Source organism: Muntiacus reevesi, chromosome 2 (genome assembly GCF_963930625.1).
Source record: "Muntiacus reevesi chromosome 2, mMunRee1.1, whole genome shotgun sequence".
NCBI classification, from domain to species: domain Eukaryota; kingdom Metazoa; phylum Chordata; class Mammalia; order Artiodactyla; family Cervidae; genus Muntiacus; species Muntiacus reevesi.
In genome coordinates this window covers 157,519,904-157,544,652 of record NC_089250.1, presented here as the reverse complement: position 1 = coordinate 157,544,652, position 24,749 = coordinate 157,519,904, and the positions used below count along the sequence as shown (strand labels likewise).

The 24,749-nt window shown below is 35.4% G+C and overlaps 1 protein-coding gene across 3 annotated transcripts in view; it reads right to left on the bottom strand.

The window, feature by feature from the left end:
* ATRNL1 (attractin like 1) overlaps positions 1–24,749 on the bottom strand; it is a 746,492-nt gene that overhangs the window by 438,320 nt on the left and 283,423 nt on the right. For all 3 annotated transcript variants that reach the window (XM_065923396.1, XM_065923397.1, XM_065923398.1), the window contains exon 25: positions 1,210–1,271. In XM_065923396.1, coding sequence (XP_065779468.1) covers positions 1,210–1,271 — 62 coding nt within the window. The remainder of the gene's footprint in view (positions 1–1,209; positions 1,272–24,749) is intronic.

Here is a 24,749-nt window from a genome sequence, read left to right as displayed (position 1 = left end):
GGAGACACAATTGTCTAATTCACACAAAGGCCACGTGGGTCAAGGACTGGGTTTAACAGGTTCTTTACTGTACAAAGCAGCCCAGAGAACTAGATGAGTGAAGGTCAAAATCATCTGCGTCTTTGTGGTGTGATGTGGGGCTATGTCTACCAGAAGGAGGAGACACAATTGTCTAATTCACACAAAGGCACCCTGTGGACCAGTATAAGCTGTTCATATCATAATCATGTTAATAAAGATAATGTTCTTTCTTTTTTTGATTTTAAGTACTGTATTGACCAACTAGGTCTCTTTATTTTATTGGAGTATAACTGCTTTATAATGTTATGTGAGTCCCTGCTATACAATGCAGTGAATCATCTACATGTACACATATGTCCCCTCCCTCCATAACTTCTCTCCCCACCCACCCCATCCCACCCAACTAGATGCCATGTCTCAGATATTCTATCACTGAACCTCAGCTTCTCCTCACCCACTGTTTATTTACATCCCATGGAAATGAATATAAAAGCTCTATGAAAAGAACTTTTAGGTTTTGAGAAATGCTACAAACTCTATCATCTCTTTTAGAACAATACACTGCAAATTAACACATTAAAAACTGTGAGAAAAAAAAATCTGAGGAAGTCAGTTAAAAACAAACCAAAAGAGACCTATTTAACTTTAGTATACATAGTACTTTCCAAACATATTTAATTATGGAACCCTTTTTAGTGAACCTACTGTTAACATAGCAAATAACTAAACTTCTAGGAAATTATGGTATATTCTAGGTCACATTTAGTACTTCCAGATTACATGTTCTTTGAGGGCAAAAAAATACATCCTTTTTCTCATCCCCTATTGATTTTATCACATTGCTAAATACATACAATAATAACCTAAGAAATCCAAGAAATTGATTTTAATGCTAGGAAACGTACCTAATCAATATGATGAAAATGCTTTAATCACTTATGTGACAGTAGAATACAGGGTTATCGTCTTCTTTCCACTAAATTAACTAGCTATTAAATACAGCAAAATAATCCTGCAATAGTACATGTCAAATATGTTTCTTCGGCTCTGCGGTATATATTAAAGCACATAAAACTATACAAGACACGTTGTATCATATTCAAGGTTAAAGAACTGATATTACCTAACAGACTGACAGGACATCAGAATACAGATTTAACACATTCAAAGTCAATAAAAGGAAATTACCTGAAAAAGGTGACAAAAAACTGCACAAGATCCATGATTGTGTTGTGTTGTGAGAATGCAATCTGAAAAATCAAAATAAAAGAAAGTTTGAAACTTACTGAATCTATGTTCTTCTTCAAAGTAGTGACATTTCATGGCATTCGTAAATACAATATTTTCAAATCATCAAGAGATTTGGATTACCATATTATAAATAATATGTCCTAGAACCACTTTTTCATTGACAACACCTCATATATCCAACAACTGAAGACAACCTTTACACTGGCTATAACACTAAATGCTTTAAGAAAACTGTTACAAAATTACTTCAGTAATATATGCTAAGACTGTCACTTGAAATCCTATGAAATATGCCTAACTAAACCATGCAAATGCACACCTAATAATGATCATATTTTTCTATCAACACAATTGACAATTGCTTATGAGATAAAAAACTTAATTTCAACTCTACGAATGAAACAGAGAGAACTGGTTTTTCCTGTGTATTATTGTCTAATGAAGCTGCAATTCTTTTGTTATAAACCCCTGAAAGAATAAAATATATCAAAAGTTTATATTTTCATGTTAATGATTTCAGAAGAGAAGTCAATAATCTAAAGTTGTTCTCCACTTTTGTTAACATTATAGAGATCATATTGTAAAACATTTCTTGAAGAATTATTATACATTCTACTAGTCAATAATGCAGTATCTGAATAGCGAATACTTGATATGAAAATCCAATTTTTCACTTATTAGGTGTAAATATTCTGGAAATCTATTTAACCTATTTTTGTCCCATGTGTGAACAGTAATAATAAAAGCATCTACTTCACTGTGTTAGAGGAAAGACTAACTCAATTAACAGAAATAAAATTATTACCATACTAACTGGTATATAGTAGGCATAATACAATAAATATCATGCTTTTATATCATGTATAAAGGAGCTGGTCAACATTAGCGAATTTTTCCAGGTAGCTGGAGGTGAACAATTAAGTTCTTGAAATCTCCTTCTCCTTTAATAATCTTTTATGAAAATCTTTCAAAAATATGTAATACAATTTCCACTTCCAGTGAAAATAGACAAAGATGAGATTTCTCTCATCTTAAAAAACTAAAAACTATGCAAAATATACAGAGAAACCACTTTCAGACATTAAACAAGAGGCAGACGGGGCTATAATCCACGAGTGAATGAAAACAAAGGAAATGAATTTCACAATTGCACCAGTTTTCAGGGCAAGGAACTGAAATGGCATTCTAAAATAGGAGATACTGTTTCTTGTATAAAACAAAGAATTACAGCCAGTCGAGAAGACAGTTAAATTTTTGTATATACATGAAAGCTTAAATATAATAACATTCATTTCCAAAATGCTTCTAAGCATTTGAAGAACTACAAAGCATTTACACAGACTGAGGAAAGATAATTGCTGTAGGAGATTGGTTCTAGGTGAAAACATTTTAAAAAATTTAAGAACAAACATCTTTTAAAATGGAAATGATACAGATGAATCATCTCCCTAGGTACTGTCCATGAGAGTATCTTACAACAGAGCTTATCAAATAATACTGTCAACAATAACTTAAAACCATAGAAGATGATTCAGAATACAGCAATTGAGAACTAACTGGATACTCTTCTAAAGGATAATTATTTTGAAATCCTAATAAATGAAATTGGTTTAAAATAAATTGGATTAGGAAGGTAAAATTAGACAGTATTGAGAAATATCTAAATAATAAAGAAAAAGAACTTGAATAAAGACAAATAAATTAGCAAATATAGAGAAAAAAGAAACAAAATAAATAATACATAAGTTTAAAAATAAAAGAATAAGATGAAGTATAGAAGCAGTTGCATTAAACGTGAACAGACTGAATCCTCATCAAAAGAAAGAGATTTCCATAGCATGTTAAAAGGCATAATTTACTTTATGTTTTCTATAGACAGCACATCCACAACAGTGACACATCTATAGCCAAAATATAAAGGACTGTGAGTAAAAAAATAATAATAATAATAATTGGCTCTTAAAAACAACAACAAAGCCATGAAGGATAATATAAATAGCAAAGTGAAATTCAAAATCAAAACCTGGTCTAATAAAACATACAAGGCACAAATAATTCATAAAAATAATAAACCTATATGCACCAAAATACAGGCCAAATAAGTGAAAACAGGTCGGACTTCAAGGAGAATTAGGTAACATAATTAAATAGGAAAACTTTAATATGTATATCTCTTTCATAACTGATCTGAACAAGCAGACAAAAAACTAATTTATTCAGACATTCAAATCATGAAGAAACGTTCAAAGAAACTGCTTAAACAAGCTCTGTTCTAGGAGCTGGTGACAACCTTGTAAATAAGACAAAGTCCTTGCCTCTTGGAATTTGCATCCCAATAGCACGAGACAGAAAATAACCAGGTAGACTCATAAGTGGATATCATAATTTTCAATAATGACAAATGTTCCAAAGAAAAATAAGGTGATATGATGAAGTAGAAGGCTACATAGCTAGTTTAGATCAGGCAGTTACGGTCAGCCTTACTGAAGCCATATGTAAGCTGACATACAAAAATAAGAATGGTAAGGCCACACAAAGATCTGTTAGAAGAGAGTTAGAGGCTTAGAGAATAGCATGCTTAGGCTAGAGATATTTAAGAAACTGAAGTCACAACAGCTGCAGTATTGTGAGCTACAGAAAGAATACTTAAAAATTAGTACAGTGTGACAAATGTTGGGGTTAATTCACCTAGGTCCTTGGCATGATAAAGAGTTTGGAATGTTTTATAAGAGCTGAGTCATATAATAACATGATCTTACTCTCAAGAAAAATATTCTGGCTGCTGGATGAGGAAGAGATGATAAAGAAAAGCAGGGACATTAACAAGAAGGACATTGGATTTTTCTAGCTATGATAGTAGCTTGTACAAGGGTAACAGCCTTGCAGACAAAACCAAGTTGATGGGCACATAATTTAGAGTGAAAGATGAGAGGGCCTGGTAAAGATTGGATATGAGGCATTTAAAACTAAAAGGAAGTTTAGGGCCACCCCATTATCAGAACTAACAAAAAACTGAACAATTAAGTAGGAGGAAACCAGGAGAGAATTGTCAAGGATGTCAAGGAAAAGGAATGTTGCAAGAAGAATGTTGCAAAACCTGGTTGGTTTTGTTGGTTGAGTAAGATGAAGATGGGAATATGACTATTAATATTAAATTAGACATCAACCTCGTGCATGGGTAACAAACAAATGCATTTTCAATGAAGGGGTGGGAATGTTCATTTAAACAGAGAACGCAAGGCGAACATGTAATGTGAGGAAATAGAGACAGCAACTACAGATTGAACTTTCAAAAAGATCTGTTAGAAAACAGCAAACAGAATCAGGAGCACATAAAATAGGAAAACAAATCTTTTCCTAAATCCATAGTGCATTTAGGAAAGCAGACAGTGTACATTATGCAGAGAAACTACTTAAAAATTCCAAATGGTAGGGGTTTTATGTACTATATTATCAGATTAAAACAAAATTAAAACTATAAGTTTGAATATAAACAAAAAAAGCTTAACTACTCAGAAATTTAGAAATATAATCAGTGAGGTCAAGTTCCAGGTGGAGAATGACAGAGGCAGCATAGTTTTTTTTTTTTTTTAATATCCCTTAGTTTCTACATTAAAAGAAAAAACTCAGTATCTATCTGCCCATTACCTATCTATATCAAGTAAATTACAAAAAAAAGAAAACAATTTCAACACAGTTAAATGAAAAATTCTCATCCTCTTGATTGCTGAAACATGAACAGGTACTGATAAATCACACACAAGGCACATATGGTACCAGAGTCCATGTGGGAGTAAGAAGAGAATCAACAGAATAATCCAAAAGACATTCACTGGAACCAGACAGGCCAATTTGAATACAGGAGGTAAAAACTAAAGCGGTTTTGCCTCATCCAAGAGCATATGAGTGCAAAGGGTCTTTGAGAAGTTCCAAAAGAGGCTAGAACAGCTTGGGACACATGAATTTTCAGAAGCAACCAGTCAAATCTCTATTCTAAGACAGACCCCATATTGAGGAAAAACTGTTGGAAGTTAAATCAAAATTGAGCAGAGCAGGGAAAATGGAAACAAAGGGGAAAAGGTCCAACTCTGGGAGAGGAACAGAGCCTGGAAACCAAGTGACACATATTGGGGGGAGGGAAAAAGACTCCCCCCCCTACACACACACACACACACACATACACACACGGGCTTCCCTCATCACTCAGACGGTAAGGAATCTGCCTGCAATGCGGTAAGGAATCCGCCTGCAACACAGGAGGCCTGGGTTCGATCCCTGGGTTGGAAAGATCCTCTGGAGAAGGGAACGTCTACCCACTTCAGTATTCTTGCCTGGAGAATTCCATGGACAGAGGAGCCTGGTGGCCTACAGACAATAGAGTTGCAAAGAGTTGGACACGACAGAGCAACTAACACACACTACATATTTACATATTTACATATGTAGTGTTAGCTTATCATCATTCTGACTCTTTAATCTACAAAGGGTTTTGTATTTCTTCCAGATAAGTAATGCATAAACACTGGTTATAGCCAACAGTGTTAAAATAAATTTAGGATGGCAAAGCACATGACTCGGGCTGGTACTGCAGAATTTTATTTTATTATTGCTTTTTGCCCTTTCTAAGTCCATGTAGCTAAGTAACTTGGAAAAAAAAGAAAGTCATGTTTTGAGGCAAGTAAGCAAAACACAGACACACATGACAATACCTTCCTGAATTTCCCCAAAGAATATCTGCTAAAAGAAAGCAGACAAGGGAAGCATCTACAAGCTACAATAATGAACTAAACCACTAAAACATTCGGAAACTTGTATTATCTATCTGTAACTAATCTGTTAACATAATTGTGCTGAAGAAAAAGTGTGGATGGCACAAGCAGTCTCTATACTTAGCATGCCATCTGGGTTCTAGGGACTCAAGCAGAACAGCCTTTGATATTGGTTGTTCAAACAGAAAGTCAGTATTACAATGGGTGTTGCAAATCTCTTTCATTGTTCCTCCACCTGGGATTTTCTAAGAAGTTCCACAGGAGATAGCCTTTGAAAGATACTGTGTCAGCAAGTTCAGCATCAGGCAAGGTGTAAAAATGGAAGGCAGATGCAAGGAGACTTGGTTGCCCTGGTGAACAAGGCCAAGCAATTACTAACTCAAATAGATTCCCTCTCAAGATTCCCTCTCTGGAGAGTTAATGTATTCATCCGTCAAATATTTCACTGAAAATCTATTATAATCTGGGCACCATGTCAGATTCTTGGATATATCAGTGAAAAAAAAGATTCTTAGTGGTTGTAGCAGAGGTAGACAAAAACAGTAATAACAATTGTAAATAATATACTGTGTTAGAATTTAGTGATTCTAATGGTGTAAAAAAAAAACTAAACGTATCCTATTTTCTATATAAATGTACATGGTTATCCAAAAATAGGCAGGAATACTGAGAACAGATAGGAGAAAAAGGCAGGAGTAGCAGAAAGAAATGATACGAGCTTAGTTGCAAATGTATCTGACTATTCTCAGTATTTCTCTATCTAGGAAGAGTATCCAGCAACTCCAGGTCCCTTCCAATGAAGTCGGAAGACCTACAGAAAAAGAACTAAGTAGAGATAAAAGAAGAACCATTCTAAGTGATACTGGCAACTGGTCTTCATGTGGCTAGATCCTTATTATCTAAATTTCGCCTCAAACACACTGCCCTAAGATACTTAGATAAAGTAGCTGCCCTCTCCCTTATTCTATACTGTTATGTGAACCCACTTCTTTTATAAATATTTCATTCTGAAATTATCTGATTTATTGGTTGATTATTAGTTAAAATATCTTTCCCCACTAAAATGTAAACTCCTTGAGAATACTAGCCTTGCTCATATTATCTGTGGCACTGTTCTACTATCTAGAACACTATTTGGTACACAGTACATAGTAAGCATTTAATTTAAAAAAATCTGCTCAATAAATAAATGACAACATCAAAATTTAGCACATCATAAATCCTTATTAACCATGAAAGGAAGGAAGAACAGATGTTATTCTGTAAAACATTAAAAAATTATTTATTTGATCTTCCTTTATAAATCAATAAGCAATAGACTATAAGTACCTTCTAATTTCAGATCATAAAATACTATTCAACCTTAGAAAATTTATACATATACAGTAGAGTTCAGATGTTCTAAAAAATTTGCATCTGAATAAAATGTTTCTATTTATAATCAAAGAAAAAATTCCTATCTACCATTTATAAATTTGCCTACATATAAATAAAATATTCTGGAACCAAGATATCAGAAATAGCTTCTTAATATGTATTTTACCTCAGTTCTTAATTTCAACAATAAACATTTGCAACTAGACCTGTCTTCCAGGAATTTCTTTCAGAAAGTGACTTAGTTTCAGACTACAGTCTTCTCATCTAAACCATATGGTATTGCCTGAAACATTACTTTTTAACCAATGAAAAACATGATACTGTTTTCAAGTGATCTTTCAGAGTGATCTTTAGCTCATTTTATTCAGACAACAGTAAGACAAATTAATAACAACAAAAGCAACAGAGTATTCATAGTTTCCCTGAAAGTGTATCTCTAGAGGATATGGGACACATCTGACTCTAAACTCTCTAACTAACTGTCTAATAAGAAAGACTTGGGTATAACATGGCTCTTTACAGATAATCAATATGTCCCAATTTGGCTTTGTGGTCATTACTATGAAAAATATGAAAAGTTTACTTAAGTTGAATTTTTTTTTTTTTTTTCTTAAGTTGAATTTAAACCAAAATTTTAAAACTTTAACCAACAAAATGTATCTCTACCTCTAAAATTCTCTTTTCTTTAATGATTTTATTCAAGTTATCTAATAATTATTCAAAGAAAATTATTTAAAATCAGGAAACCAATCAAAGTTTCACAATATTCTCATTTTCTTCATGCTTTTAAAGTACCCCAAGTGACTGATAAACTGGAATGTTAAATATCAGAGTTAGCTGAAACTACAGCAACAAAGATAATACATTTTGTCCATTCATCTTAAATGCAAATTCATATTGAAAACATGTCCAAAATCTAAAACCTGATTTAAAATATGCTGTATTTTTCATTAACAACAACAATGATCAACATTTTGAATATATGATTTGATGAAAAAGTTGCATTAAGTGTGCTTAGGATAGAGAAGTAGATTAATAGTTTGATATTTCCACAAAATGTCAGATTTTGTAACACAGAAAAACTGTTCTTATTATGAAGGACAAATTGGTGTGTTTGTGCGAAATGTCAGCTTGCCATAAACTCTGATATAATATTGAGATATTTAAAAAAATGAAAATGTGAAGAGATGTGTTAAAATGATTTAATTCATCTAATGAACTAAAAGTAAAAGAGAGGTTCTTCAAACCACTGTTTGGATTATAGTCCTTCAAAATGATGACATAAAAGCAGAGTTAAGTAATCCAAGTTAGTCATAGAGTCAAAGAAAACTGGGTTTGTTCCAGGCAAGCAATTCAAAATTATATTAGGTCTATCTCTGCATTTTTAAAAATAAAGCAGACTGGTGCTTAAATTAAGTATTACTGAATAAGCTCAACTAAGATAATCTATTCAAGATATTAATAAGCATACATTTCCTAAAGATAACGAATATACTGCTTATTGATAATATAAATTTATATCATTCCTGATAAAGTAATATTTTGTAAAAAATGCAGTTAAATAAAAAATGGATGATTTTTAAAAGAGAATAAAATGTATGATGAGCAAACATACTTGCCAATTCTGCATAAATACTATACAAATTACTCTGATTATAAAACCCTGAATGTTGTCTATAAAAATTTAATGAGTTTAATTCTTCTTAGAGAAAATACGTGGTTTAGTGAAGGCACTCATAACTTTCCTCCTGGTTTAATGTAAAAACCTAACTATCTTCAATGTCATAAGTTTCTGGTCATTCTTTACCCAGCCTACAAAATGTTCTTTATTTGAAACTGAAGGACTTTCCCATAACTCTACTCCTCAGAATCCTTCACTCCCCCACTTAAATATCCTCACTGTTTTTCCAGCACTTTTAGCTTGAACCCCAACTTCCCTGACATAGAAGTCATGATGCTCCAGTTCTGGCCCTTGCTTCTCTCTCCGCAGAGCGCTGACAGGGCAGTGGTCACACTGCATACATCACCAACCTCTGTGCTTTGTTTGCCACACTGTTTCCTCCTGCCCTGACACCTTCTTCTCCTGAGTCACTCCTATCCAAGTGGTCCACCTCCTGGCACATCCAGATCTTATATAGCGGCCCTCAATTGTACGTCTGTTGTCCCCATCATACACCTTTACTGCAGTACTGCTACAATACTGACATTTGCTAACATGCTCACCATTGCCCAGGCACTATGCAGTGTTTTTTACACACTAATTTATTTAATCCTCAGAATAAGCCAATAAAGTAGGCAATGTTATTAAATTCATCTTATAGATAAGGAAATAAAGGTTTATAGATTACTCAGGCAACAAGCAGTGGAGGTAAAATGGAAACCAATGCATTGTGAAGCTAGTTCTTAAGTTCCATACTTTCCTACCTCAAATTAATCAGAGTGTGCTGCAATAATTAGCATAGCTGTCTTCTCTTTCCATTCAACTTCAAGATATTTGAAGTCAGGTATTACAATGTTGAGCTAAACACTTCTAGTAACCAGCAAAGAGCCTAGTGTTTTTACTTATATGCCTTTGTGTACTTAGTCACTTAGTCATGTTTGACTCTTTGCAATCCCATGAACTGTAGCCCACCAGGCTCCTCTGTCCATGGGATTCTGCAGGCAAGAATGCTGGAGTGGGTTGCCATTTCCTCCTCCAGGGGATCTTAGCAACCCAGGGATGGAACTCAGGTTTTCTGTGTTGCAGGTGGATTCTTTACCATCTGATGCACCAGGGGGTGAATGAATTGCAGTAACTTCTAGAGATTTGCAACTTAATGTTCTAAATAGAAAGTTTCAAAACAGTTTCATTTTACTAAAGGTCAAGCTGTTCAGGAAAATGATTAGTTTTAAAACAAGAGTAGTCAGTAAAAACACATAGAGGTTTAAATCTACATATTCAGAGAGTAAATTTTCTGTAAGTTAAAGGATATTATCGTTTCAAAAACAGTATTAAGTGTTAAAAAATGACACCACCTTACTTATAGTTTCTTTCGTTGTGCAAAAGCTTTTAAGTTTCACTAGGTCCCATTTGTTTATTTTTGCTTTTATTTCCAATATTCTGGGAGGTGGGTCATAGAGGATCCTGCTGTGATTCATGTCGGAGAGTGTTTTGCCTATGTTCTCCTCTAGGAGTTTTATAGTTTCTGGTCTTACATGTAGATCTTTAATCCATTTTGAGTTTATTTCTGTGTATGGTGTTAGAAAGTGTTCTAGTTTCATTCCTTTACAAGTGGTTGACCAGTTTTCCCAGCACCACTTGTTAAAGAGGTTGTCTTTTTTCTATTGTATATCCTTGCCTCCTTTGTCAAAGATAAGGTGTCCATAGGTTCGTGGATTTATCTCTGGGCTTTCTATTCTGCCCAGGTGTGATGCATGAGCCAAGAGCTCGGGCCTGGTGCACTGGGAAGACCCAGAGGGATCGGGTGGAGAGGGAGGTGGGAGGGGGGCTCGGGATGGGGAATACATGTAACTCCATGGCTGATTCATGTCAATGTATGACAAAACCCACTGCAATGTTGTGAAGTAATTAGCCTCCAACTAATAAAAATAAATGAAAAAAAAATGATACCAACCATTACAATGAAAAGATAAAGCCTTGTATTTGTAATGCTACCTGTTCCTGATTATCGTATTAGCATATTTATGAGGTATTCTTCAAGTATCAGGTTTTAATTCAAAGATATAAAACTGCAAGAGTAATGGCTAATATAGAAGTCTATATGCAGTTTATGCTTGTAACACTACCTTCTATAAATTATCTTTTTTTCCCCCACAACCTAGCTTCTCCCCTATAATTTAAGTGGTGAAAAGGGACCTTCCTTTTATAGAGTGATGTTCACTAACCCTTTATCATTCAGTTCTACCTCTTCAAAAACAGGTTTACATCTAAACCCCAAAGAGGCAAATGTAGCCAGTCTTACTAAGGCAGGTGGTACTTGCCAAATGTCATTTTTTCCATACATATGTACTCCTACTAAATAAGTGATTGAACCATCTGCATTCAAAAAGGCATTAATAGTTGCTAAAGAAACAATGAAAATTATAAAATTTGAAAGAAAAAATATTTTCTAGACATACCTAATTTTGAAACTTTGAAGGTTAATTCTTATTCTCTTCTCTCCACTAAATCTAGACTAATGGACAAGAATGCAGTGAATAAGGTGCTTTCCATAAGAAAGTGTTTTTAAAACCAATTTAGTAGGTCCCCACAACTGTTCTATTCTGTTGCATTGTTCATTTAAGAATGTCTTCTTATCCTTCCTTGCTAGTCTCTGGAACTCTACCTTCAGTTGACTATATCTTCCCCTTTCTCCCTTGCCTTTTCCTTCTCTTCCTCTTAGATTAACAATACAAAGAAAGAGAGGAAAACAAAAGGATGGGAACAGACCAGAGATTTCTTCAAGAAAATCGGAGCTATCAATGGAACATTTCATGCAAGGATGCATATGATAAAGGACAGAAACAGTAAGGACCTAATAAAAGCAGAAGAGACTAAGAAGAGGTGCCTATAACTCAGATAATCATGATATGGTCACTCACCTAGAGCCAGACATACTGGAACATGAAGTCAAGTAGGAAAGCAATGAAAGTGAAAAGTGAAAGTGAAGTCGCTCAGTCGTGTCTGACTCTTTGCAACCGTATGGACTATAGCCTCCCAGGCTCCTCTGTCCATGGGATTTTCCAGCCAAGCATACTGGAGTGGGTTGCCATTTCCTTCTCCAGGGATCTTCCCAACCCAGGGATCGAACCTGGATCTCCCACATTGTGGGCAGATGCTTTACCATCTAAGCCACCAGGGAAGGCATTACTATGAACAAAACTAGTGGAGGTGACAGAATTCCAGCTGAGCTATTAAAATCCTACAAGATGATGCTCTTCAAGTGCTGCACTCAATATGCCAGCAAATACGAAAATCTCAGCAGTGGTCATATGACTAGAAATGGTCAGTTTTCATCCCAGCTCCAAAGAAGGGCAATGCCAAAGAATGTACAAACTTCTGTACAATTGCACACATTTCACATGCTAGCAAGGTAATGATCAAAATAGTTCAAGATAGGCTTCAGCAGTAGATGAACCAAGAACTTCCAGATGTACAAGCTGGGTTTAAAAAAAGCAGAGGAACCAAAGATCAAATGACCAACATTGGATCATAGAGAAAGCAAAGAAATTTCAGAAAAACAACTACTTCTGCTTCACTGACTACACTCAAACCTTTGACTGTGTGGATTACAACAAACTGTATAAAATTCTTAAAGACATGAAATTACCAGACCACCTTAACCTGTCTCCTGAGAAACCTCTATTGAGGTCAAGAAGCAATAGTTAGAACTGAACATGGAAAAACTGTCTGGTTCAAAATTGGGAAAGGAGTACATCAAGGTTGTATATCCTCACCTGATGATGTGTATCATCAGGTATACATGATATACCCTGTTTATTTAACTAACATACAGAGTACATCATGTGAAATGCCAGGGTAAAAGACAAAGAACGGTGAATGCAGAAGAATTGATGCTTTTGAACTGGGGTGCGGCAAAAGACTCTTGAGAGTCCCTTAGACTGCAGGGAGATCAAACCAGTCAATCACAAAGGAAATCAATCCTGAATATTCATTGGAAGGACTAATGCTAAAGCTAAAGCTCCAATATTTTGGCCACCTGATGTGAAGAGTCAACCCACTGGAAAAGACCCTGATGCTGGGAAAGATTGAAGCAGGAGAAGAAGCGGGTGCCAGAGGATGATACGCTTGGATGACATTACCGACTCAACGCACAGGAGTTTGAGCAGGCTCTGGGAGATAGTGAAGGACAGGAAGCCTGGCGTGCTACAGTGCATGGGGCCATAAAGGGTCGGAGACGACTCAGTGACTGAACTACAACAATAACTTTTTTTTAAAATTTCAGCTATGTACAATGAAAGGTGTATGACAGAATAAAAATTGTTTTAGTTTTAAAATTAATAATGGAGATTACACAGAAACAAAATTTTTGTTTTATATAAAAATATTGCAGTCTACAAGATCAAATTATGAGTGCAAGTATCTAAAAATATTTATTAGGTTATGTGAATATTTAACTTATATGTAGAGTACATCATGTGAAACGCTGGGCTGGATGAAGCTCAAGCTGGAATCAAGACTGCCGGGAAAAATATCAATAACCTCAGATATGTGTATAACACCACCCTTATGGCAGAAAGAGAGGAGGAATTAAACTAAACTTTAACATCTTCATGAAGGTGAAAGAAAGTGAAAAAGTTGGTGTAAAACTCAACATTCAAAAAACAAAAATCACGGCATCTGGTCCCATCACTTCATGACAAATAGATGGGGCAGCAATGGAAACAGTAACAGGCCTTATTTTGGGGGGCTCCAAAATCACTGCAGATGGTGAATATAGCCATGAAATTAAAAGCCACTTGCTCCTTGGAAGAAAAGCGATAAGAAACCTAGACAGCAGAGAGACTGCTTTGCTTAAAAAGGCCCATATAGTTAAAGCTATGGCTTTTCCAGTAGTCATGTATGTATGTGAATGTTGGACCATAAAGAAGGCTGAACACCAAAGAATTGATGCTTTTGAAAGATGGTGTTGGAGAAGACTCTTGAGAGTCCCTTGGACTGAAAAGAGATCAAATCGGTCAATCCTAAAGGAAATCAATCTTGAACATTCACCAGAAGGACTGATGCTGAAGTTGAAGTTCCAATAATTTGGCCACCTGATGCGAAGAACTGACTCATTGGAAAAGACCCTCATGCTGGGAAAGATTGAAGGCAGGTGGAGAAGGGGATTACAGAGGGCGAAATGGTTGGGTGGCACCACTGACTCAATGGACATGAGTTTGAGCATGCTCCGGGAGATGGGGAAGGACAGGTAAGCCTGGCATGCTGCAGTCCATGGGGTCTCATAGGGTCTGACATGACTGAGCAACTGAACAACAATGAATATTTAAACAGAATGCATTAAAAATCTTAAGAGATTAATTAGACATCAAAGGAAAATTAATGACTTTTAAAAATACTACTGTAAAGAAGCTGGAACATTTCTTAGAAATATTTTACAAATGAAAAGATTGAAAATGTTCTTTATAAGCCATATTCTTAGAAAAATATTTTACACTTAAGCTATCTTATCTAATTCAAACTATTTTGTTGGTTATAAAAAACAGCATTGGAAAAAAAAAAAAAAAAAAAAAAAAACAGCATTGGTAGTAATATTTCATATAAAGTCTCACCAAACTTCTGCAAAGAACAACATAGTACATATTTTGTGATTTCTGAGCAATACGGTCTCATTTTTACTACTCTGACATTATAGCATAAACTTGATATATCTTCCTTCTCTGAATCTCTAGAGCATTTGTACCTATCATAACCAATCTTGTTTTGTCACTGTCATAAAAACTTTCCATTCCCCTCCATAAGAATACATTCCTTAAATATTATTATAGTCCTCACATAGACATTTTCTGATTATCAGAACTGATATATAAGTTAAGTAACTGATAAAATTAACAATTTCTAATGCTATTTCTTGAACCTGTGCTAACAGTTTTAATGAAAAAAGAATCTTAAAAGAAAAGGTTCATTTGAAAATATATATAACAAATTCCTCAATCCTTTAACCATTTGGAAGACAATAATAACAACATCAGATAATAGTGATAATGATGCTATTATTATAGTATGTCTTTTGAGTTAATTTGGGAAAAAATTATACAGGGACATCTTTATTATGTGAGTTTCCCTAGTAGCTCAGCTAGTAAAGAATCCACCTGCAATGGCAGGAGACCCCAGTTCAATGCCTGGGTCAGAAGATCTCCTGGACAAGGGATAGGCTAACCACTCCAGTATTCCTGGGCTTCCCCGGTGGCTTCCCCGGTAAAGAATCTGTTTACAATTCAGGAGACCAGGGTTCAATCTCTGGGTTGGGAAGATCCCCTGGAGGAGGACATGAAAACCCACTCTAGGATTCTTGCCTGGAGAATCCCCAAGGACAGAGGTGGCTGTCCATGGGGTCACAAAGAGTTAAATACAACTGAACAACTAAGCACATCTTTATAAATACACATCTGTTATAACTTTTACTTTCAAACTATACACACAAGATAAAACTTCCAGTAGACTCCAATCCCTGTTTGTCAAGTAGCTTAGCATCTTTCTGTGCTCAAATGACTCATGTCTATGTTCAAAATACTAACACACTTGTGATAAAAATTTACAAACATCAACACTAGGATTCTGTTATTTCTCTCTTTGGTTCTATTTAACTTAACCATTATTAGTAAGAGGATATCACCTAGTATACTATGGAAATTAGATTTGCAAATTGAAGAATGATTCCTAGCATCATTCTCATTAAAAAAATCAAATCTAAATTATGACATCAGTTTGCAGATTGACTTAATAGTGAATTGCCAAATTCCATTTACTCAGAAACAGGTAATTTAGATTAAATCTAATTTAATGTAATTTAAACGGTGATGTGTAAGTGTTGATGAGCAGCATTATTGCAGGAGAATACAAAATACTTAAGTTCAACGCACTCTTTCTGTTTTTAAGGTATTAGCATTGCAGTTATAGCAGTAATTTTTTTCTCTTTTTATTGTCAAGATTCAATTTCATGGCATTACAAGTCATAAAGAATAAGGGTTACCAAAATAAAATCTCCCCCAAGAAGCTGATGCAAATCAACTGAACAGCATGATTCCTAACATTACCAAAGAAAAAATTTTCCTGTTTAATTACTACATCATTGGTATATTTATCACATAACACTGCTAGGCATGTTACAGTCACAATTAGGAGTTTTAAAGATGTCTGAATGCTAGTGCTTGGCAATCTAAAACATAAAATACTCTATTGAAGACAATAAAGAAAATTGTTTAAAAATTAGAATGATTTGCTTTAAATGGAAATGGCTTTCTTAAATATATAAATTGATCAAATAATATGCTAAATGGCAGAGGATCCCCCTTCAATAGCCACATTAAAGTCTGATTAATGTGTACAAGTGGTTACCTACCTAAAAGAGTCTTACTCTGGTAGACATATTACGTATCTGGCAAAACAAAATAATCATCGTGATTTCTAAAATTCTATCGGTAAGAATATTATTTATGATACAATTAGAATTAAACCTTTACAATCCATATAGCTCAGTAACAGGGACAAAAGAAAATGGTATAGCACAAAAAATAACCTCAGTAAAGATGTTTATTCCTCAAACATATTCATGAATATTAAAAAAATCATGGAGTCAGTGGATTTTGGTGGAAATAATACTTTTACAATGAGAAGCCATAATTTACCTTTTAACTTAGCAAATATTACATTATTTACCCATATGCTGTCTTTACAAGGATTATAGGTCATATAATTCATATTAAAAGGTTCTATTGAATAATAAAAGAATAAAAAAGTTTAAATTTAATGGGATTATTGAGTAAAGGGACAAGAGATAGGCAAAAACAAAAACATATTTGATATACAGCTTGTAATAAAATATACATTATTATCAAAGGAAACTAGATATTTCAATGAAAATACAAAAACTAATATTATTTCAGTCAAGATTTTATAAAAACATCCATTTTAAAAAACTTTCCATTTAATTTTACTTTTACCTCAGGTCTAAACAGATGATAGACAGATGTGTACAGATTTATAATGTATTTTATATGATATATATATAATATCTCACATTCACTAATTTATGTATATTCACAAAAGTTCACTAGTTAACAAAAAACTTTAAAAAGAGTTTGTATTTACCTACTCAAATTGCATTTAAATTTGTATTTCATCAGCTCTGACTTTTCCAGAAAATCTTCTGCCTATCTAAAATATACAAGTGACAGTAACCTTAAAGCGTCTAGTGAGAAACTTTTCTTTAATCTAAAAGATACCAATTACTAGAAGCATTCTAATAATTAAGTGGTATAAACATTTTCTCATCTGTTTAAAATATAAAATCTTACAGTGTGATTAAAATGATAGAATCATGAAACACTATAGCTAGAAAGCCACTTATATTTTCCCTACATTATCTATGACTGTAATAAACCTCTACTTCATTTTGTTAAGTGGAGTGCTCACTATAAAGGCTGGAAAACCATTCTTTTGGACAATTCTATTCATTAGAAATTTTGTTTTAACTTGCACTATCTTTATCCTGGAGAAGGAAATGGCCACCAACTCCGGTATCCTCACGTGGAGAATCCCACGGACAGGGGAGCCTGGCAGGCTACAGTCCAAGGGGTCGCAAAGAGTCAGACACGACTTAGCAACTACACAGTACAGATATCTCTCTATAATATCAACTGACTGATTTTAATTCACCTGTTTAGTGTTCCAGGTGTATGTGTGCTTAGTCATTCCGTCGTGTCTGACTCTTTGCGACCCCCTCGACTGTAATCTGCCAGGGTCCTCTGTCCATGGGATTTTCCAGGCAAGAACACTGGAGTGGGTTGCCATTTCCTCCTCCAGGGGATCTTCCTGACTCAAGGATCCAACTTGCATCTCTTGAGTCTCCTGCACTGGCAGGCAGATTCTTTACCAAACCACACACATACACACGTATTTCTCTATAATATTTATCAACTGATTTTAATTCCACTCTCTAATGTTCTACAGAGATAATTAAAATCCTAGTCCACATAGAAGTTTCCAAATATTAAACCCTTATTCATATAATTTCCACATGTATGTTTACTTCTGTATGTATCCCAGTTTGTCAATGATCCTGTTAATAGGCAGCAACTGTTACTGGATATCCTCTTCAGTTCAATTCAGTTCAGTAGGTCAGTCATCTCTGACTCTTTGTGACCCCATGGACTGCAGCACGCCAGGCTTCCCTGTCCATCACCAACTCACAGAGCTTACTCAAACTCAGGTCCATTGAGTTGGTGGCCATCCAACCATCTCAAACTCTGTTGTCCCCTTCTCTTCATGCCTTCAATCTTTCCCAGCATCAGGGTCTTTTCAAATGAGTCAGTTTTTTGCATCAGGTAGCCAAAGTATTGCAGTTTCAGCTTCAGCATCAGTCCTTCCAATGAATATTCAGGACTGATTTAACTTAGGATTGACTGATTTGACCTCCTTAGAGTCCAAGGAACTCTCAAGAGTCTTCTCCAACACCATCTTTCAAAAGCATCAATTCTTCAGCATTCAGCTTTCTTTATAGTCCAACTCTCACATCCATCCATGACTACTGGAAAAACCATAGCTTTGACTAGATGGACCTTTGTTGGCAAAGTGATGTCTCTGCTTTTTAATATGCTGTCTAGTTTGGTCATAGCTTTTCTTCCAAGGAGCAAGCTTCTTTTAATTTCATGGCTGCAGTCACCATCTGCAGTGATTTTTAAACCCAAAAACATAAAATCTCTCACCATTTCCCCATCTATTTGCCATGAAGTGATGGGACCAGATGCCATGATCTTACTTTTCTGAATATTGAGTTTTAAGCCAACTTTTTCATTTTCCTCTTTCATTTTCATCAAGAGGATCTTTAGTTCTTCTTCACTTTCTGCCATAAGAGTGATGTCATCTGCATATCTGAGGTTATTGATACTTCTCCCGGCAATCCTGATTCCAGCTTGTGCATCTTCCAGCCCGGCGTTTCTCATGATGTACTCTGCATATAAGTTAAATAAGCAGGGTGACAATATACAGCCTTGACATACTCCTTTCCTGATTTGGAACCAGTCTGTTGTTACATGTCCAGTTCTAACTGATGCTTCCTGACCTGCATACAGATTTCTAAGGAAGCAGGTCAGTTGTTCTGGTATTCCCATCTCTTTCAGAATTTTCCACAGTTTGTGGTGATCCACACAGTCAAAGGCTTTGGCATAGTCAATAAAGCAAAAGTAGATGTTTTTCTGGAATTCTCTTGCTTTTTCAACGATCCAACGTATGTTGGCAATTTGATCTCTGGTTTCCTGCATTTTCTCAATCCAGCTTGAACATCTTGCTGTTTACAGTTCACATACTGTCGAAGCCTGGCTTGGAGAATTTTGAGCATTCCTTTGCTAGTATGTGAGATGAGTGCAATTGTGTGGTAGTTTGAACATTCTTTGGCATTGCCTTTCTTTAGGATTGGAAATAAAACTCACCTTTTCCAGTCCTGTGGCCTGGATATCCTTTATATATTTATAATACAAAGGAATAAAGTTGGATTGGTTTTTTGAGAAAAGATTACAGACAATATATTTGGACATGTTAGTCTGAAATGGCTTTTATACATCAAGTGCGCCTATCAAGAAGGTAGCTGGATATATAAGTCTAGTGTTGATAAAATAAGACTGGGTTGAGATATCAGTTCATTTCAGTAGCTCAGTCATGTCCCAGTCTTTGCAACCCATGGACTGCAGCACACCAGGCTTCAGGGTTGAGTAATAAATTTCTAAATAACAAATTAATGTGCCCTGGAGATTTTCAACATCTCTTCTTACCACTTACAGTTATTAGGTCTGATATAGACTGGGGTCTACCACACTTTACCATATGCAGTACTTTTCAGAGCAGCCAACTTCCCTAGGCCCCCAAATTTCAAATTATCCCCATAAGCATATTAAAACTTAAGGGAAAATATGAACACTTTGTAAAAGGAGAATCAGGAAACATTTAAAAAAATAAAATAAGTGAATAAAAGCAGAATGAATGGATATATGAAAACAATAAAATATTATGCTAGAAGAATAGATTGAGAAGCAAGAAGAAGGAGAGGAAAAAGGAAAATTTGAAATAAAAACTAAATGGTTTGGAAGATAGAAACACAAATGTGACCGGACAAATAATGAGAACCTGAAAATAGAAAAGAATAATGAACTTAAAGAAGTATTTGAAGATAAGGTAGATAAAATTCCTTGAATTAAAAAAAAAAAAGATGATAAAAATCCTTCACCTGTACACATTAGAGTAAAATTAAATAAAATCAAGTATAAAACAAAAATTCTAGACAGAGAGAAAATATGAAGTTTTAGAGAGAAAGAGTATATCATGTAAATAACAAGAGTTAGAATGATGTGGCATTAATTTTTATAATTTAAGTTGATATTTTATCAATAAAAGATATATCTAGTTTATAAACCAGCTGAGCATTACTTTACAAAATCTGAAGGTCATTTTAGTTTCACATGACTACTTTTAGTAACAATCAAGGGACTGTCTGGACGAGCCAAAAGGTATTACTTCAGTGTTTCTGTAAGTTGTGACTGGGATTTGGTGCTATTTTCACACAAGTTTCTCATTGTGCCAGTCTCCCTCACCCCTTTTGGGGAGGGATATACTGAGTAAGGTCCATGCCTCTGTTTTCATGAATATGGAGCTTTCCCTTTTTCTCCCTTTAATTGAACAAAATATAAATCCCAGAGTATGAGCTGATGGAAAATCTGTGGGTCAAGCACAAAATGCTATTCCTGTAGTTGTCAAACTCAAAGACCCCCACTTATTTCCACATAAGAAGCAGTATCCACTGAAACCTGAGGTTAAGGAAGGGTTAAAACCCATCATCGAGAATTTAAAGGAGCAAGGACTATCCCTGCAACACTCCTATTTTGGGTATAAAGAAATCAAATGGTAAATGGAGACTAGTTCAAATTTACAAATAATAAATGAGGCTGTATTTCCTTTACAATCCATGGTGCCTAATCCTTACACTCTATTGCCTGAAACTCCTGAGTCAAATATTTCTCAGTAATTGATTTGAAAGATGCCTTCTATTCAGTGCCTTTGGTGGAGGAAAGTCAATTTCTATTTGTCTTTGAAGACCCTACGCAGCCAGTTTCTCAGTTAACCTGGACAGTTTTGCCCCACGGATTTCGTGACAGTCCTCACTTATTTGGACAAAGTTTGTCACGGGATCTACAAAACTTTGATAGCTCCGAAGTAGTGGTGTTACAATATGTAGATGATATTTTGCTCTGTGCTGAGACAGAGGAAGCTTGTTCACGAACCTCAGAAGATTTCTTAAACTTTCTGGCAGGCTGAGGTTATAGAGCATCAAGAGAAAAGGCTCAGCTTTGTCAATAATTTGTTAGATATCTGGGCCTAATCATATCAAAAGGGACTAGGGCCATAGACCCTAGAGAATAAGGCCACAGATAATTAAACCTATACTATATCATCCCCTACCTATGACTTTAAGACAATTGAGAGGATTTTGGGGAATCACAGGCTATTGTCCAATTTGGATTCCCGGTTATGGGGAACTTGCCTGGCCTTTATATAAACTTATAGCTGAAACTCAGCAGGCCCGAACTGACAAACTGGTTTGGTCTCCAGATACTCAAAAGGCTTTTAAGGTTCTTCAGACTGCCCTCCTGCAAGCTCCCACTCTGAGCTTGCGCACAGGGTCAGAATTTAATTTGTTTGTCACTGAAGGAAAGTTATGACCAACCTAGATAGCATATTAAAAAGCAGAGACAATACTTTGCCAACAAAAGTCTGTCTGATCAAGGCTATGGTTTTTCCAGTGGTCATGTATGGATGTGAGAGTCGGACTGGGAAGAAAGTTGAGTGCCGAAAAATTGATGCTTTTGAACTGTGGTGTTGGAGACGACTCTGAGAGTCCCTTGGACTGCAAGGAGATCCAACCAGTCCATACTGAAGGAGATCAGTCCTGGGTGTTCATTGGAAGGACTGATGCTGAAGCTGAAACTCCAATACTTTGGCCACCTCATGCGAAGAGTTGACTCATTGGAAAAGACCTTGATGCTGGGAGGGATTGGGGGCAGGAGGGGAAGGGGACGACAGAGGATGACATGGCTAGATGGCATCACCGACTTGATGGGCATGAGTTTGAGTAAACTCCGGGTGTTGATGATGGACAGGGAGGTCTGGCGTGATGCGATTCATGGGGTCGCAAAGAGTCGGACACAACTGAGCGACTGAACTGAACCAAAAGAAAAGGTATGGCCTTGGGAGTTTAGACACAACCCTGAGGGCCTCACCAGCAACCTATTGCTTATCTAAGCAGAGAATTAGATGTAATTTCACATGGGTGGCCCCACTGCCTAAGAGTAATTGGGGCAGCAACTTTATTAGCACCTGAAGCTTTAAAAATAATTGATGAATGAAACCTTACTGTACTGACTTCTCATGATATGAGTGGAATCTTAAATTCTAAGGTTAATATTTGGATGACAGACAGTAGGCTTCTTAAATATCAGTCATTGTTGTTAGAAGGACCAGTAACTAAGCTTAAAGTTTGTGGAAATTTAAATCCTGCCACTTTCCTTCCTGAGAAGGAAAATGAAACACCTGATCACGATTGATCCCAATTCCTAACTTTAAACTATGCAGCTCGGGAGGGACTAATGGCTACCCCATTAGACAATCCTGACATGGAAATATTTACTTCTGCTGACTCCAGAAATCCTGAGTCTGCCGTTAGATCCTCAAGACAATGCCTTCCTGTCCTGGGCTCACTCCTATGCTGCATTCCACGATCAGTCTAACTTCTGGGCCTGTGGAGTGCACCCCTAGCCATCAGTGAAAGGCTTCCCGTGGTGAACATCTCCACTTCAAGGAAAAGACTTTCTCCAAGTCTGCAAATACCTTCAACAACAATTGCATATGATGCCTCTTCTTAAACTGATGACATCTAACAACCTTAAGATGGACTGATGTAACTATGGACATAATGTGACTTTTCATTTTGATTTTAACTTGGTTTAATAACTATTTTGCCTAATGTCTATCACTGTATAATGGGGTTTTCTAACCATCTAAAAACTTTTAACTTACAAATGGTTGTCCAAGCTCCTACGAGTGCCACAGCCTCCTCCAACTATTACTTGGGGCCCTAGGGTCAGAGATCCTCAATATGAGGGTTAGGAGAATATGTTGCCTCAACAAATTAGAGACCACACCCCTAAACAGCAGGAAGTAGTTATGGAATGAAAATGACACCCCTTTCCCTTGGCAACATAATTCTCCTAAAAGAAAAGGGGGGAATGAGACAGTCACTTACTAGGTAGGTTGATAAGAAGCCTAGGGGTCCCCAAGGAGAGAGGGGTCTGGAATTCTCAAGGAGGAAGAAAGGACAAACTTTTTTTCCCCTCTACATTCCTTAGGATTATATAACAATAATGTATCCTGTCTGAGGACAGTCTTTGGATTAAACCTTCTGGCTAATCCTGTTATCTTAAAATGTAAACTATGGGGGTAGGTCTGGTGAGGTCTTTACAACCTCCAGATATTCTTTGGATTCATTAGAGAGTATATAGCTCCATCGCTAACACTAGCAAGAGGGTACTCTTCCTGTCTCCTTCTGATGTCTATGTCAGAAGCTTTCTCTATCTCCTTTATACTTTAATAAAACTTTATTACACACACACACACACACACACACACACACACAAAGAATAACAAAAAATTGCAAAATACACTTGTTTCTCTAAATAGATATGGATTTTCAGCAAAAGCAACCATATTCTGGGCAAAAGGTAAACAAGCAAAACTCAAAGCCAATAAATATAAAATATTAAAATCATACATAGTTTTCTCTGGCCACAGAGAAAATTAAATTAGGAAATAATAAGAGGAACACACATGGAAAAAAATCAAAGTATTTGAGAATTAAGACAACTTTAAATGACTCAGGAGTCAAAGAGTATATCATAAGGGAAATTAAGAAATATTTGGGGGTGAATGAAAATGAACATAAAACTTTTCAAAATTTGTGGAATGTGCCTAAAGCAATGCATTGAGATTAATTTATAGCATCAGAGGCATATAAAAGAAGAAAATTCAAAAATCAGTTATCTAAACTCTAATCTTAAGAAACTAAAAAGTGAATTAAACTAAATTATTTAAAATAAACGATTTCATTTTCAACTGTTATATAAGCAGGCATAATTGTTGTACTACTTTTTGTTGTAAGATATCAACCTACTATAGACAAGTAAAATAAATACCATTTATCTTAAATGGTATGAGAAATTGTAGAAGAACTTAAATAGGTGAGATATATGATAAGAAGATTAAAAACACTCTTACATACCAATGATGATGGTGGTGCTGAGGAGGGAGAAAATGATGACCACCTATCTACTGCTTATTGCAATTATTTACTATAGTACAGGTAGGGTTCTATTTTACAAAATTATGTCATTTAATTATCATGATAACCTTATGATGTAGGCACTATTGTCTTTATTGTATAGATGAGGTAATTGAAGTTGAGGCAAAAGAATAACTTAACTGAGATCACAAATGGGGGATGGACAGATTTAACAAAAATCAGAGAAAAAAGTAGTTCAGAATGAAAAAAAAGAAATCAGTAAGAAATG